General features: G+C 38.1%; 1 protein-coding gene across 3 annotated transcripts in view; it reads right to left on the bottom strand.

The window, feature by feature from the left end:
- The window catches only part of LOC120631590 (indole-3-acetaldehyde oxidase-like), a 31336-nt gene that overhangs the window by 9636 nt on the left and 6215 nt on the right, over nt 1-15485 (bottom strand). For 2 of the 3 annotated variants that reach the window (XM_039901228.1, XM_039901230.1), the window contains exons 2-13: nt 14890-15007; nt 13752-13921; nt 12608-12768; nt 11421-11571; nt 10413-10583; nt 8539-8596; nt 6128-6348; nt 5449-5551; nt 4099-4226; nt 2157-2444; nt 1549-1704; nt 485-607 (exon numbers count right to left, since the gene is read on the bottom strand). In XM_039901228.1, the coding sequence (XP_039757162.1) occupies nt 485-607; nt 1549-1704; nt 2157-2444; nt 4099-4226; nt 5449-5551; nt 6128-6348; nt 8539-8596; nt 10413-10583; nt 11421-11571; nt 12608-12768; nt 13752-13921; nt 14890-14935 (1776 nt within the window). In that variant the 5' untranslated portion in view covers nt 14936-15007. Of the gene's footprint in view, nt 1-484; nt 608-1548; nt 1705-2156; nt 2445-4098; nt 4227-5448; nt 5552-6127; nt 6349-8538; nt 8597-10412; nt 10584-11420; nt 11572-12607; nt 12769-13751; nt 13922-14889; nt 15008-15485 lie in introns of those variants that run through there. The other variant, XM_039901229.1, reaches the window with a different exon arrangement.

Here is a 15485-nt window from a genome sequence, read left to right as displayed (position 1 = left end):
GTTTGGCTGAACCGTCACGATCTGAGGTTAAAGGCTCAATCGGGTGAACTTGGAACGACCGAGTGTACCCAAGCGAGAAAGATATACAGTCAGCTGCTCTTTGCTTTTGTGTCTGTGTCTTTCTTTAATACTTATTATTGGTAATTATCGTTTTTTTTTGTATTTTTAAGAATGCTTAACAGGCAGTCACTATCAGTGATCTCGGGAATCTAAAATAACATAAGTACGGTTTTACTAAAAATTAGTTGATTTTATAATCTGATTTAAAAAGCTGTTCGTGAAAATTCCGTAAATTCGTAAAAATAATTACTATTTTATTCTTCGGTATTTGGAAATCCGTGGTTTGGCGAAGTCTTCATATACTTATAGTGAGTCTTGAGACCTAAAATGCATTTTTACAGAACTTACACTATAAGATGTAATTACATGTGAACTACTAGGTCACGTTAATATTGCTACTTCGAAAAAAATTAAAATTACTAACCAAAGCTTCACTGGGATCAATTTCAACAATCTCTCCCAAGCAGATTGATGAAAGGACAAAAGCAACGTGCACGTCACGGGGTGTGGATATAGTATCACCAACGTACAAAGCCTCGCCAGAACACTGCAAATTATAACACTTGTTAATCATTAATAATAAATGGTCTCGGAGAATCGATGGGCATTAGGCTCGACGCGAACCTGCACTGGCAAGTTTTTGCAGTATTTACAGACGGGGGTCTGCGGTCACGAGCAGGACAGAGGACAGACGACATAAAACAAGGCAGTCGCTGGGTACAAGCGGCCCAAATTGATTTTTTGTCAATAATTCAACCCTTACAGAAGATGATGATTACGATAGATGTCTCGGAATTATGTCATGCGGCTACTCCGGGAGACTTTTACGTTAAAAGGGTTATTGCACCAAAAAAATCTACTGAGGATCGTTGATATCAGACCTGCGGCCGGTCGTAAAACAAAATATGTCAACAGCAAAACAACAACTCTGTTTTCAATTTGAAGAAGGTATGTTGGGCTGACTCCACTAACTAAGGTAAGATAAAGAAGAATTATTAATGTCCCATTGTCGTTATTGTTTTTGGCAGCCTCTACCAAGAACCTCACGGCATCTGCCTTCCAAAACAATTTTAGTGGTAGTTAAAGTTTTAGCTTAACGTTCGTAAAACTTTCGGGGGGACCGAGTTCGATCCCCGTATAGGCAGGTATCTTTAACTTCGGAGTTACTTGCGTGTCTAATTTAAGCAATTAAAATATCATTCGCTTTAACAGTGAAGGAAAACATCATAAGGAAACCTGCATGCCTGAGAGTTCTCTCAAAGGCGTGTGAAATCTTCTAAACCGCACTTGGCCAGCATGGTTTCCTATTACATAACTCATTTGCCTATTCACATTTCATTCTGATTGGAAACCCGTGGCATGTAGTGTGCCAGTAATGGGTTGATGACGCTGAAACGTTTCAAAGGGCTTGACCAGAAGGTCTACTGAATATCAAATCTTTTTGAAATTGTAATAAAAAATTTAATGGCCTTTCAAAGAGTCTCATACCTGAGTTAAAGCTTCCATTTTTGGTACGGGCTGGTTCAGCGGCCACAAGCTCTTGTCGGTATCGTAAGTTTGGGTGCCGTGTGACACTGGTCTGGCCAACTCGGCGCCGCCTGATTTGTACCGAGTGTTGGCTGACGGATGTAGGGACAAAATCGCCTGGGATGAAAATTAATAGAATATAAACAGTTCTTTTTTGCCTGTTGGATTCCACATCAGAGCAACATTTCACAGGGCATGCAAGGAACAAGTCCTACAAGTTCCCAGTGTCCATTAACCTGAGACAAAGGTGTTAAAACTCATGTGCCTGTAATCACACTGGCAACCACACACTTCGGACTAGGACACAGCAATGCTCATTGGCGGCAGACGTAAGCATAGCGAACAAAAAGCTAAAAAGCTCTACTAGTCTACTACTATGAGTTAGCTCTAGTACTTCAAGTTACTTAAATTTAGTGCGTTAATAACAATCCAAAAGTCAGAATTATTCTGTTATTATGTGTTTCGGAGTCATCAAAGTGAAAATTTTAATATCAAGATTTTCACTCCTTCCTTCTATAACCCAGCTTTTGGATGTAAACTTAAGTAAAGTATAAAATTAAGGCTGGTACCTTATAGAATAGTCCCAAAGCGATCGCTTTCCTACATGTTGGAGCTGGTTCCGGAGAAAACTCTTTGGGCTTAATGTCCTCATTCAGCAGCTCTAGTGCCTTTTGCAAAGTTTGCTCATTGAAAAGATGGTGTCCTTTGAGGAAATTTTCAGCGGTCCTTGCGTGAGTGTAGTTGGGGGAGATGGATCCATACACTATGGTGGAGGAGGTGACTTTTTCATCAGCATCCAAGGTGAAATAGAAACCTGCGTTGACGATGGCGTGAGCGTTTTGGGCGCGTGGCATTATCTGGAATATACTGTTTACATAAATCATAAATGTGTATGAAGGGTTAGGTGGCATTGTTAAATACCATTTCTTTTCTCGTGGGGGACTGGGTGACCCAGTGTAAGCCAGCCCCATATTAAACTACAAGGATGAGCAAAAGCAACTAAGTACCAGAAGTCCATCGCGATCGCAGAAGTTTGGCGACTCAGGGAATTTTGCGCAACACTTTCGTCTTTATAACTAAGGTGGTGGCGGCTCATCAGTTATATACCATGTGAGCGCATTTTCGCTTAACAACTTTGTTTCACAAGTGGTAAGCACATCCTAATAAGGATCAAGAGTCAGCCAAAAAAATTATAGATATTTGGTTTTTCTGTTCAGAAGTTCTCAGCACTAACAGTCTCGGGGCATTATCATCATCAAGTATCAACCCATTACCGGCCCACTACAGGCCACGGGTCTCCACTCAAAATGAAAAGGGATGTAGTCTACCACGCTGGCCAAGTGCGGATTGGTAGACTTCACATGCCGTTGAGAACATTATGGAAAACTTTCAGGCATGCAGGTTTCCTCACGATGTCTTCCTTCACCGTTTAAAGCAAGTGATCTCTCTCTCTTTTTGTGCCTCTCCACTACTGGAGGTTGGACGTCAGCTCAGCGAACTTCTCGCGGTCTTGCGCCAAGCGAAACAATACTTCCACGCTTTCAACATTGGTCCATTCACGGATGTTGCGCAACCACGACTTCTTCCTCCTTCCAACACGTTGTTTGCCCTCTACTTTGCCCATCATTATGAGCCGGAGCAGCTGGTATCGCTCATGTCTCAGAACGTGGCCCAGATACTCGACCATCGACGATAAGTGATATTTAAATTTATTAAATTAAAAGCGGATTATATAAGCAAATATTTGTAAGTACATAATTTACAAATATTCGCTTATATAATCCGTATCCGTATAGGTTGGCGTGTGGGGTTAGGCAGGGAGGGTTAAGCTTACCTACGTTCTTTAATCTCTACATGAGTGAGTGGTGATGGTCTTTGAGGCAAAGGCCAAACACCAAATAAAGTACAAACTATCTCCTTAATTGGATAAAATTAGAAAGAGTATACAAATTCAAATATCTTTTTATTAACCTGACATCGAGAGAGAACTTCGTGCCAGCAAGAAGGTTTGCACGGTGTTCTGAAAACTTGCAACACTCTCCGAGTATATAATAATGCATTCAGGGTGTTGATAAAGCTGCCCCGCTTTTGTAGCGCATCAGGGATCTTTGCGGAAGCGAGAGTTGACTGTTTCTATGCCATAATGCGCTCCCTGGTACTAAGGTGTGAGGGAGCACCAATAGTATCCTGAAGATGATTGCTGGCAGGTAGGACTGCAGGTATGTGAGTCATTGCTGTGCTATCTCAAATAGATTGGAGCGGCGTGATTCGCATATTCAAATATTATGCATTAACCTTTGTTTATTATTTTTATTATATTTTAGGTATATAGTAATAATGTATTTTCACTAAAAAATTATGAGCCTTGAAGCCAGGTATATTATTATCATTATATTTCTAGAACGATTTTTTTAGCTCTTGAATAGATATATTATTATTTAAATGTATTAAAAAATACACATATTGTCTGGGATGTGGTATTTTGTAAGGAGATAATGATAACATACTAACCTTGTATGTTCTGAGCAAGAAGTTAGTAGATATAGGTGGTATCTTCACATTCAAAATAAGTTTATCTTTCAGCGCAGTAGTTAAAAACTTCTGTAAATTTAATTCACTCTGCTTGAGGTTTCTGTCGACTGAAAAACCAATTTATTTTAGCCCTGTGACTAGTCATTCAAAAGCAGAGCCTACATATCTAGGTATACCTACGTTATTTTCTTTAGTTTTCGGTGACTACATTGCGTTATTATTTCACTCTCGTGCCCTTAGAACTTCCGATCATCAATAGCCTATAAAAGTTCACTGCTGGTCTAGAGGCCTTTCCCAATTAAAAAAAAAATCATTTATTTCAAGTAGGCCTAATATAAGCACTTTTGAAACGTCAAGTCTGTCTGTGTTTAGTGACTCTACTACCGGTTCGGAAGGCAGATTCTACCGAGAAGAAGCCGGCGAGAAATGATGGGAGGGTTTGCCACGCTGGGCAGATGGGTTGGTGTTCCCAGTAGGTTAGTAGTAGCACAGGACGCTGCCCGTTCTCGGTTATGTTTCCTTAGTCGCCTCGTACGACACCCGCGGAAAGAGCAGGGGTGGTGACAACCGTATTCTGATCCGCCGTCACCACACCGCACCTTCAAACTTCGGATAAGTCAAGTTTATCATACAAGGTATACCCCGAGCCATCGCATCACATCCCTTGCCCGCGCTTTGAATTCTTTTGCGCTTATAAACTCTCTTAATTTTTCTTAGATCTCTTCCCATCTTTTGAGAGTTGGTCGCAGACGTAGTAGTACGCCACCACACGTGCTCGAAAATCGACACGACCATTATTTCTAGCGCTCGCTCTTCTGTTATTTCTAACTCCCTTATAGAAATTGAAATAAGTTCACTTCAAGTGCTGAGCGTTGCTTAATTACGTGGAAAGAACGTAGATTATTATATGAATACTATCGGACCCCAGCGCCATCTGTCGGGCTGATTTGTGAATCTAAACCATCCAGGGTGCCACCCAAAGGTATACCAAAAAAATCATTCAAATTCGGTCCAGCTGTTTAGGAGTTCAGTGACATACACACGCACACAGGAAAAATATATATATATAAGATATTATATATAGAATGTAGTTTTAACAGCAAAAGACATATGTTATACTTTACACGACTCGTCACGCGATTCGTCACGTCCATTATTTTTAACGTACTATGGGAGAAGCATTCCAAGGGGGTCGTGCGATATTGCTGGGAAGTACGCAGAGACGTTAGTCGTCGACAAGGTTTTCTCAAAATGAAACCACGCTACGCGATGTAGGCGTGCCCGTCGGCTGGTAGGTTATGGTGTGTCGAGTCTTCAATCAATATTTACCTATTGTGACAATCGCATTAACTGTTTCGAATAAAAGGAAGACATCGGATGGGAAGTCGTGATTAGCGTTCTTCATAGCCAGATTACCCCCAATGGTGCCGATCTGCAAGAAAAACAAGCACTGTATTTAAAAAAAATGCTGCATGATATTTTCTATTTAAAAATGGCGTCATTGGAGATAGCCCCATACAGATTTTTGGAGGTCTATAACTAAAAAATGCCTCGTTTGTGTCATGGTAAACGTGTTTAAGAAAGTTAATCGATCCTCCAGTAGAGCCAAAAAAAATTTAGGTATGGTTTTATTGGCAAAGAATCTTCTCATCCGGCGGTTTTAAACCCTGTACCTTTGATAGCACGTTGAGTTGAGCGGTTGGTCAAAAAAAGCGTTGGCACTTGTGTAGTAATAGTATATTATGTAACAAGTATGGTAACTTTTATTTTACTGAATTTCATTGAAGTCAGTAAAATAAAAATTGCTCAATGCTTACGTTTTTTATCACACTTGCGAGGAAACGAAAGTTCGAAAGATTCGTAGGCCGGTCTCTACATTTTAGTGGCTCTTGTTATTCTCACCTTGATTATTATTTCCGGTAGAGTCAAATCTACTATTGCTCTGCTTTCCAAATCCAACAAAGCGTAAATAATGTACCTACTAAGGGTTTTAGGATTCTGTACTCACATTCTTGACCGGTACGTGCGCTACCAACTCCAGATGACGATAAAAATGCTCCAAATAGCGGAAATTATCATTTTTCATCTCCCTCTGGAATATCGCCATCACTTCATGGATGGAGAGACCAGCTCCGAGCACCAAGTTCTCATCCAGTAAGCTGTCTTTTAAGGTGCTAATTGAGGTTATGTCGATGAATACACGAGGTTCACTTGTTATTGGAAATACACCTGCAGATATTACATTCCAAATTATTATGTTAGTCGGTACTCGGTAGGTAACGGTAACCTACACTTAATTTTTTCTAACTTGTGTACTACTAAAAAAAAAACTGACTTTGTTATACGGCTAAAACGCAAGAAATAAATGTTTTTAACAACATTTTAAAGTCGGTGCCAAGTAAAATGTAGAAAGTTATACAGTGTCCCAAGAAATTGTGTCAAGCGGTTGACCACATGTAGAACACCATTAAGGCTACCTGAATCACCCCCATGTATGTTCCGTGATTTTTCGTACTTTTTGAGTTATGATTTTTGACTAATCCCGACTTGCAAGAGATTATTGGTCACAGAGGCGTCAATTATTACTTGAAAAAATACGAAAAAAAAACATAACTCAAAAACTAAGCAAAATCGCGGAACATACATGGGGGTGATTCCGGTAGCCCTCGTGGTGTTCTACCGCTGGACAACCGCTTGACACAATTTCTTGGGACATATACAGGTATATAGATCATTTACTTCGTATTCCTTTTTGACGTGAAAACGTCTTATAATTCGATGGAGCCGGCTGCACGCACAAAAAAACATGACGTATGCGGCGTTACATCGCTCTGAGGCGTTCCATTTAAGGCTTGAAGTGCAAGTGAGTGCGCGGAACTAGCGACAAAGAGGCACAGTCGGCCTCCGCGTTCGACATCTGTCTCTCTCCTACTTGGGTGAGCGATGCGTCCGCGTGGACAGCTTCCATACAATAATACATTTACATGTTTTCGGCAAGGATGAAGTGCAGTGAAAAGTGAATGTGGTGTCAATTGTTTATAGCAACGATAATATCTATCAAACAAATAAAATTAAAATTTTCTTTTGAAAAATGCAACCATTCCATCAGTATTTTCTTACGACGTTGTCACGTTCAACTATCGTCAGTAAGCAGACTTTACAGACAACTAATTTTTATATAGTAGCAAGGAAAATACCAGTTATTTCCTACATTTTACTTGGCACCGGCTTAAAAATGTTGTTGAAAATATTTATTTCTTGCTTTTTAGTTGTATAATAATTAGAAATACAAACATACGCACATACAAACACACACAAATATAAATACATACATACATACAAACACGCACATACACCTGCAAAACAAATTTATATATGTATATATAACTTAATATAATAACTATCTTGTATAAGCAAACATATACGCGTACACAATTGCCTATGCGACGCAAACTCACATACGCACAATCATACACTCAATCATCGAAACAACAATTTAAGGAGAGCACTGTCGCCTGTAATACAGGTTTTTACCTAATAGTAGATTTTAAATGGCACCATTACATACATTTATTACATACACCAATATAATTTGTGAGGCTCGCATTTGTTTGTTAAAAAAAAATAAAAAATAAAAAAAAATAAAAAAATTTTTTTTCACGTATATCTAAGTTATAATAGCCGAATGTCAACTGCTCAAAACCTTCTACAAAATATTGCTTTTCTGAGTTCTCCCGGCACTTCACCATCAGCTCGTTTATTGTGACGAGCATAAATTGCTTACCTACCATACCATAATAGAAGCGCAACCAGTGTAATACTTATTATTGTGCAGTTCTGGTGGCCATCCGTGGCTTTATCATCAGTTGCATTTGATAGTGCTTCTTAATAGCATATGATCAAGTTACTTTAAAAAAAACTGAAATCGATATAGGTGTCGCGTTTGACGGCCGATTGGCGCAGTGGGCAGCGACCCTGCTTTCTGAGTCCAAGGCCGTTCCCACGACTGGAAAATGTTTGTGTGATGAACATGATTGTTTTACAGTGTCTGGGTGTTTATATGTATATTATAAGTATTTACGTATAATATTTACCAGTCATCATAGTACTCATAACACAAGCTACGCTTACTTTGGGGCTAGATGGCGATGTGTGTAATGTCGTAGTATATTTATTTATTTAATATTTGTAGAGTTCCCAAAATTTCTTCAAGATCCCTTCAACAGATCCTGACCAGGTGCAAATTGAAAGGGAAGTATATCAAACAAAAAAAAAATCGGTTTATAAATAACCGACTTCTAACGAGAGCTAACAAACATAAAAAACAACCGAATTGAGACCCTCCTTCTTTTCTGTAAGTCTGTTTAAAAGGACACTCGCGTTTATAATATTAGTGTTGAGAAATATTAAATTTTGTACCCTTTCCAGTGTTTCCTGCAACGAGTCTGTAACTATCTGTCCCTTCTTTACTAAGGACCTGAAAAATAAACATTATTTCAATTACATTCAAATTAACATACAAAAATTCTATATACATCTAGACCTATTACAGGCGCTCTTGCGCGTTATGGTGATGACAACATTCGAAAGCCTTTTTTTTTATTTAATTTAAAGTAGCTTATACGGTATGAAGACAAAATGTAAAGCTACTTACAGGTAAACAGCGCATGCAATAAATAGTGTTAAACTAGCTTACAACTACATAAACAAGATAGAAGTGTATCCAGTGAATTCAATGTATAAAATATCATTCAGGCCATCATAACTTAAATTGCTGCACCAACCCGTTTCTTCGTTTTTCCTAACGTCAAAGGTAGTCTGGAAGAGATCGCTTTAGTGATAAGACAGCCTTTGCACGCTCTATTTTATTTTCTAAGTTTTTTCTGTATTTGTGTTTAATTTGTATAAAATGTGTGTTGCACACACATTTTATACAAATTTTAATAAAGACTTCAAAGAAACAAAAAAACAAACTATTTGAAAGATGTCGTACCGCTTTTTTATGTTACCATAAAATAACCAACTATATAACTTTAATAAAAAGTAAATTAAACGAACAAGCTATAAGAGTTCCCAACATGCCCGCTCTAAGAAAAGTCCACAACAAACATGTCTTCAAAGTTGAAGACTTGTTGGATTGTAAGTTTTTACGATAACCGATCTGACAAGCTCTATATGTTAAATCTTGGGATCGGTTTAAAATTAACACCGTGCATAGTAACTAAACTAGTAGATTCGTCGATAGATTCCCAATTGATCAGGATGGCTCTGTTTACTTTATTATTGAATCTGATGATTTTGGACTCGATTTATTATTGATTTGGGGCGTATGATTGCTAATTTCTATATTCGTTTCTCCTTTCTCCTATATTAATTGTAAAATTATGTTAGAGAAAAGAAAATTCTGAGTTTCTTGCCGGTTTCTCCTCGGAAGAATCTGCGTTCCGAGCCGGTTGTAGAGTCACTACAAACAGACTGATTTCAAAAGTGCTTATAAATTAGGTACACTTAAATAAATGAATTTTGATTTTTCAGAAGCCTAGTATACTTTATCTACTGGTAAATTCCATCTGCAACCTGAATATTTTGGATAGCGATTATTTATTTCGGGCGTAAGTTGAGTTATTATTTGAAACATTCAAATCGCAGATTCAATTTAGTAGTGCTATCTTTTCCTACTCTTTCATATCGATAAGGCTCAACTACACAAACTTTAAAAGTTGATCTGAAGATTTTGGATTCGATTGATAAAATACTTCGGGCGTGTGATTGATACGATCCGTATTCCTTTCTTCTATGAAACGGGATGTGTGATCAATTGGATGATCTTCTCTTTTTAATAATAACAAGGTTGCTTGGAAGCATCCGGCAACGCTTTAATCTCTCACAAGATAGAAAAATGAATGTTAAAAATGTAAAATGAAAATTGATGTTGATGTTGGTGTTGGAAAAGAGCAACTGCTGAGTTCCTTGCCGGTTTCTTAACGGTAGAATCTGCCTTCCGAACCAGTGGTAGAATCACAACAAACAGACAGACTTGACGTTTCAAAAGTGCTTATTAATCTTGAAATAAATTAATTTTGAATTTTTTTTTATGAGAAGGGTACGGATAGTTATACTTCTCAAGCTTGCTTACAAAGCACATTTAAACTACGGAAAGTGCATGGTGCGAAATTGGGTTCGAACTAGGTCCCCCAAAAGGGAAGCCGAAGCCTTACCCACTAAGCTATCACCGCTTTTCATTGGGACTTTACTTACGCCAAAAATTATGACATCCATTTTATGCGACGTACCTTAAAAACGTCTTCTAAAGAGAACGCCTTGTACCATCGGTTCGGGCCCATTTGCATATCCAACAATTTGTTTTTACTGTTGTTATAGATGATACACCAATCATTTTCTTCCTTGGTACACTTTTTTGTACATTTATTCGCACACTGCATTTCGTGAAGGTCTTCTAAATCCTGAAATTTGCATCCATATACTTACATAATATGCCGTTCAAACAAAGAGTCATTCATGTCTTGTGATTTTTGGAGTTATAGGAATAATCCTATTCTTATTATTAATAATAATTATTATTTATATATTTGCATTAATCATGGGTAACATAATATGTGGTAGATAGGTACAAAATAAAATAAATCCAAACACGTTTTGCCATAAATGCGTGCTAATTTTTTCCGTATACAAAGCTATTCAATCGTGCAATTTATTTATTATTAATTAATTTAGTTCAAGTATCAATATATTATTGAAAAATTAAGAAAATCTGTCAGCTTTATATTTATTGAACGTTTGAATTTTGTTAAATAAATTTTAAATTAGTTTACGATCACATTATTGAATACTGATCTTATATTTAGTTTAATTTAGTAAATAGTACGTTTACCAAATTGAATATGGGTTGCGGGGGATTTGTTTACTAGCTTCTTTGCAACCTTTCTACAATTTTTAGAAAAATTTTATCTTATCCTGTAAATACTCTACTACTACTACTACTGTTATATTCTACTGTTCGAAATACCAGATCATTTCTACCGCGCACTTGCAAATTATGGAACAATCTCCCATCTGATATGTTTCCTCAAAAATACAATCTAGGGTTATTCCAGGGGCGGATAAACAATTTCCTTAAACGCCGGCAACGCATCGGTGGCTCCTCTGGTGCTGCAGATGTTTTTGGGCGGCGGTGATCATTTATCATCAGGTGACCCACTAGCTGGTTTGCCCGGTATTAATATAAAAAAAATCCTATAGGCTATACATAATTCGATTATGAGACTTTTATATGTACCTACCTTAATTTTTATAGTGTCCTGATCAACATCGGTGGCGAAGCTTTTGAAGGCGTCCAAAATGGGTCTGTACCCGGTACACCTGCAGATATTCCCGGCGAACGACCTCTCTATCTGATGCATTGACAGGCTCTTTTCAGAATTCTGGTACAAACTAAAATTTATGGCAATAATTTATTTTTATTAACAAAACATCAGGGCATTTATTGTTATTCTTTTTGAGTCCAAGGCCTTGGTTAGAAACATTCATCTTAGTACCTATAGCACAAGCTACGCTTACTTTGGGGCTAGATGACAACGTGTGTATGGTCGTAGTGTATTTATAATTTAATTATTCAAAAGTCATCCTAGTACCCATAGCACAAGCTTCGCTTACTTTTGGGCTAGATGACAACGTGTGTATGGTCGTAGTGTATTTATAATTTAATTATTCAAAAGTCATCCTAGTACCCATAGCACAAGCTTCGCTTACTTTGCGGCTAGATGACAACGTGTGTATGGTCGTAGTGTATTTATAATTTAATTATTCAAAAGTCATCCTAGTACCCATAGCACAAGCTACGCTTACTTTGGGGCGAGATGACAACGTGTGTATGGTCGTAGTGTATTTATAATTTAATTATTCAAAAGTCATCCTAGTACCCATAGCACAAGCTACGCTTACTTTGGGGCTAGATGACAACGTGTATATGGTCGTGGTGTATTCATAATTTAATTATTCAACAGTCCTCCTAGTACCCATAGCACAAGCTACGCTTACTTTGGGGCTAGATGACAACGTGTGTATGGTCGTGGTGTATTCATAATTTAATTATTCAACAGTCCTCCTAGTACCCATAGCACAAGCTACGCTTACTTTGGGGCGAGATGGCAATGTGTGTATTGTCGTAGTTTATTTATTATTTATGTATCTATAACACTCGAAGGATATACGATTTCTCAAGGAGATTGAACCCTGATGTGACCTAAATGTATATTCAAAAAATTCAAAATTTTGGATACCATAATGGCTTAGCTTAAGAAGCAAGGTTTTATGATCAACACAATCGAAAGCTTTAGATAGATCACAAAATACCCCCGTGGCGTTCTGTGAATCATTCCCAGGCATCATAAACATGTTTTATACGTTTAGCGCCTGCGTCCGTTGTGCTATGACCTTTAGTAAAGCCATACTGCTTCAGGTTTCATACCTATACATGTTCATGATCCAACCGGGAGTGCAGTATCCACACTGGGTGCCGTTGAAGGTCGCTAATCTTATCTGCAACTCGTTGTAACCATCCTTGCGGTTCCCCACACCCTCTATAGTGGTGATATCCCACTCGTGGCATGATAATATGTGGACCAAGCACTAAAAGAATAGATTATAATTAAAGATTTCGTGTATCATGTTGGTGTTTTTGTTGTGTGTGTGCAGTGAGCGCTATGATATTATTAATTAGAGGTCCCGGATTAGAACCCTGGCGGGGAAAAAATGGAAGTTTTTAATTTCAGAATCTCTCGTTATCTTATATATATATATTTCATTATATATATATAGATTTATATATATATATATATATATATATAATTTCAGTGTCACGATATTTGTCCGTAATGAACTCCGAAACAAATGAAACGATTTTTTTTTTTATGTGTGTTTTGTTCCTACTTAATAGAGAAGTTTACATTGTCATCATCATGATATTTCATTACGAATATCATTTTGTTAAGTACCTAATAATTGAATGAAATACAAGAAAACCACAGCGACGCGTGGCCAGTTTTGGTAGTAATTTATAATTTCGAGATATTCTCTGGCCTGGTCTGGTAGAAGCAGATCCGCGTTGGAGTGGATTAGAGCCCTAATTTTTCAAAGTTATGTAAGTTTTTTTTAAGTAATTGAATTTTCACTTTCTTCAACGGTGAAGGAAAACCGCATGTCTGAGAGTTCTCCATTATATTTTCAAAGGTGTGTGAAGTCCACCAATCCGCACTGGGCCAGCGTGGTGGACTGCGGCCTAAACACTTCTCATTGTGGAAGGGAGCCATGCCCTGTGTGACCCGGTAATTGGTTGATATGATTATACTACTGAACCCTAATAGGTAAGCCCACCACCACCTTAGACTGCATCATCACGTACCACCAGGCAAGAGCTAAAAAACAAAAAAAACACTACCCATCCCGCTAGTCGGTTTCTACGTGGCATCGTACCCAAATTCTGCAACACTATCAGCATGCTAGTAGTTAGCCACGACCGAAGCACGACAAGACAAAACCTAGACACGCGAAAAACCATCGCCTATACACAGCAACACTTCGTGCAGTCCTGTGTCCCTATATACGATACTCACGGAATTTACAGCGAGTACGTGCTTCTCATTAGTGCCCGGATGTGCCTTGGCGACAGACACAACACAGACTCCGCAGCCACCCTCATGGCACATCGCCTTCGTGCCCACCAGACCAATTGTGTTCCTTAAAAAGTCATTGAGGGTCGTAGACGGTGACACTTCGGAGCCCGCTGAAAATTAAATTTACGATTAAAAAATGGACTTAACCTTACTGCAATTATTAATAGAATAACTAAAGGTCTCATAAGAAAGCTCTGAGTAACTCGGCGGAGATGAAGAGACCAATGTTGGGAGTATCTCTGACGGCCTACTGGCGCAGTGGGCAGCGAACCTGCTTTCTGAGTCGTTCCCTGGGTTCCACTCTCACAACTGGAAAATGTTTGTGTGATGAACATGAATGTTTTTCAGTGTCTGGGTGTTCTAAGTAATTCTGTGTATTATATTCATAGAAATATTCATCAACTATCTTAGTACCCATAACACAAGTTACGCTTACTTTGGGGCTAGGTGGCGATGTGTGTAATGTCGTAGTATATTTATTTATTTATCTCTACGTAAACAAATCCTAAATGAGGAGATCCGTAGAAGAACCAGATTCACCAACATAGCTCAGCGAGTCGCAAAGCGGCAACCCCGCACAGCGTTGGTCGGCCCCAACAACTCGTTTGATGTCTTACTTGTCTGTGAATAGTTTTTGAGGAAACCACTGCCCTAGTTTTTACTGAAAGAAATCAGATACAGCCCTAACATCACACGCAGAATTAAAATCATGTGACTCTGTCACTTTACTCTGTGTAGGTAGGCGCGTGTTGGTCTTTTATCTTCAATAGGGTTGCCATAAGTTAACAATAAGAATGTTTGGAATTCGTTTGTATGGAAACATAAATAAGTATGCGTCTTTTGGTGACTCCTTATAAAATGCATCCTTATGCATCCTTCCAATTTATTTCGTAATTGGGTTATACCTTGTATATCCACTTGTGCGTCGATCCGCGGAGAGTCGATAAATATGTGGGAGAAGATAAAATTTTGTGCTTCCCTGGGGTTAAAAATGTCCCCTAGCCATGCGAGTCGGCGTCGGAGATATCTTCCTATTGCTACAGTTGAGCATATCACTTTTCTACGATTATATACTTACTTAGAGAATAACGTTCACCGTTAACGGTGAAATTAATTTTGTCCATTTTTAACTCATGTGGTACTTTTAAACCTCCTCACAGCTGCGTCTTCTCGCCGGAGTCTACTCGTCCTCACACCTACAATGAATATGCGAAGTAATTAGTTTGATAGTTTCTTTTCTGTTGTTTACAAACATTAGTATATAGTTTATGTATTAGCATGTAGTTATTTGCATGTATGTATTTTAATATTTGTACCACCAGCAGTCTATTCTCCTCTTCTTTTTTTTCCTAATTCAAAGGTTGCCTGGCAGAGAATGCTATTAAGCGATAAGGCCGCCTTTTGTATTACTACTTCTTTCGATATGTTTCTGTTTATGTTATATTTTATATATGTTAATGTTGTGGTATACAAATAAAGAGTTTAATAATAATACTAATAATTAAATAGAAAGAAAGCTGGAAGTACCCATGTAGGTTTATATTGTAAAAATCTTTATAATATTAGTGTTAGTCAATCCACCTTCGTTTACTTTATAATTCAAAGGAAATGATAAGTGGGTAGTTGAAAAACAAAAAGGAAAAGGGTGTTCGAGTCAGCGCGGGCATCAAGAAC

The sequence above is a fragment of the Pararge aegeria genome, chromosome 18, assembly GCF_905163445.1.
Source record: "Pararge aegeria chromosome 18, ilParAegt1.1, whole genome shotgun sequence".
In the NCBI taxonomy this organism is placed as follows: Eukaryota; Metazoa; Arthropoda; class Insecta; order Lepidoptera; family Nymphalidae; genus Pararge; species Pararge aegeria.
The sequence above is the reverse complement of the archived record's forward strand: the minus strand, read 5'-3'. Positions and strand labels throughout refer to the sequence as shown.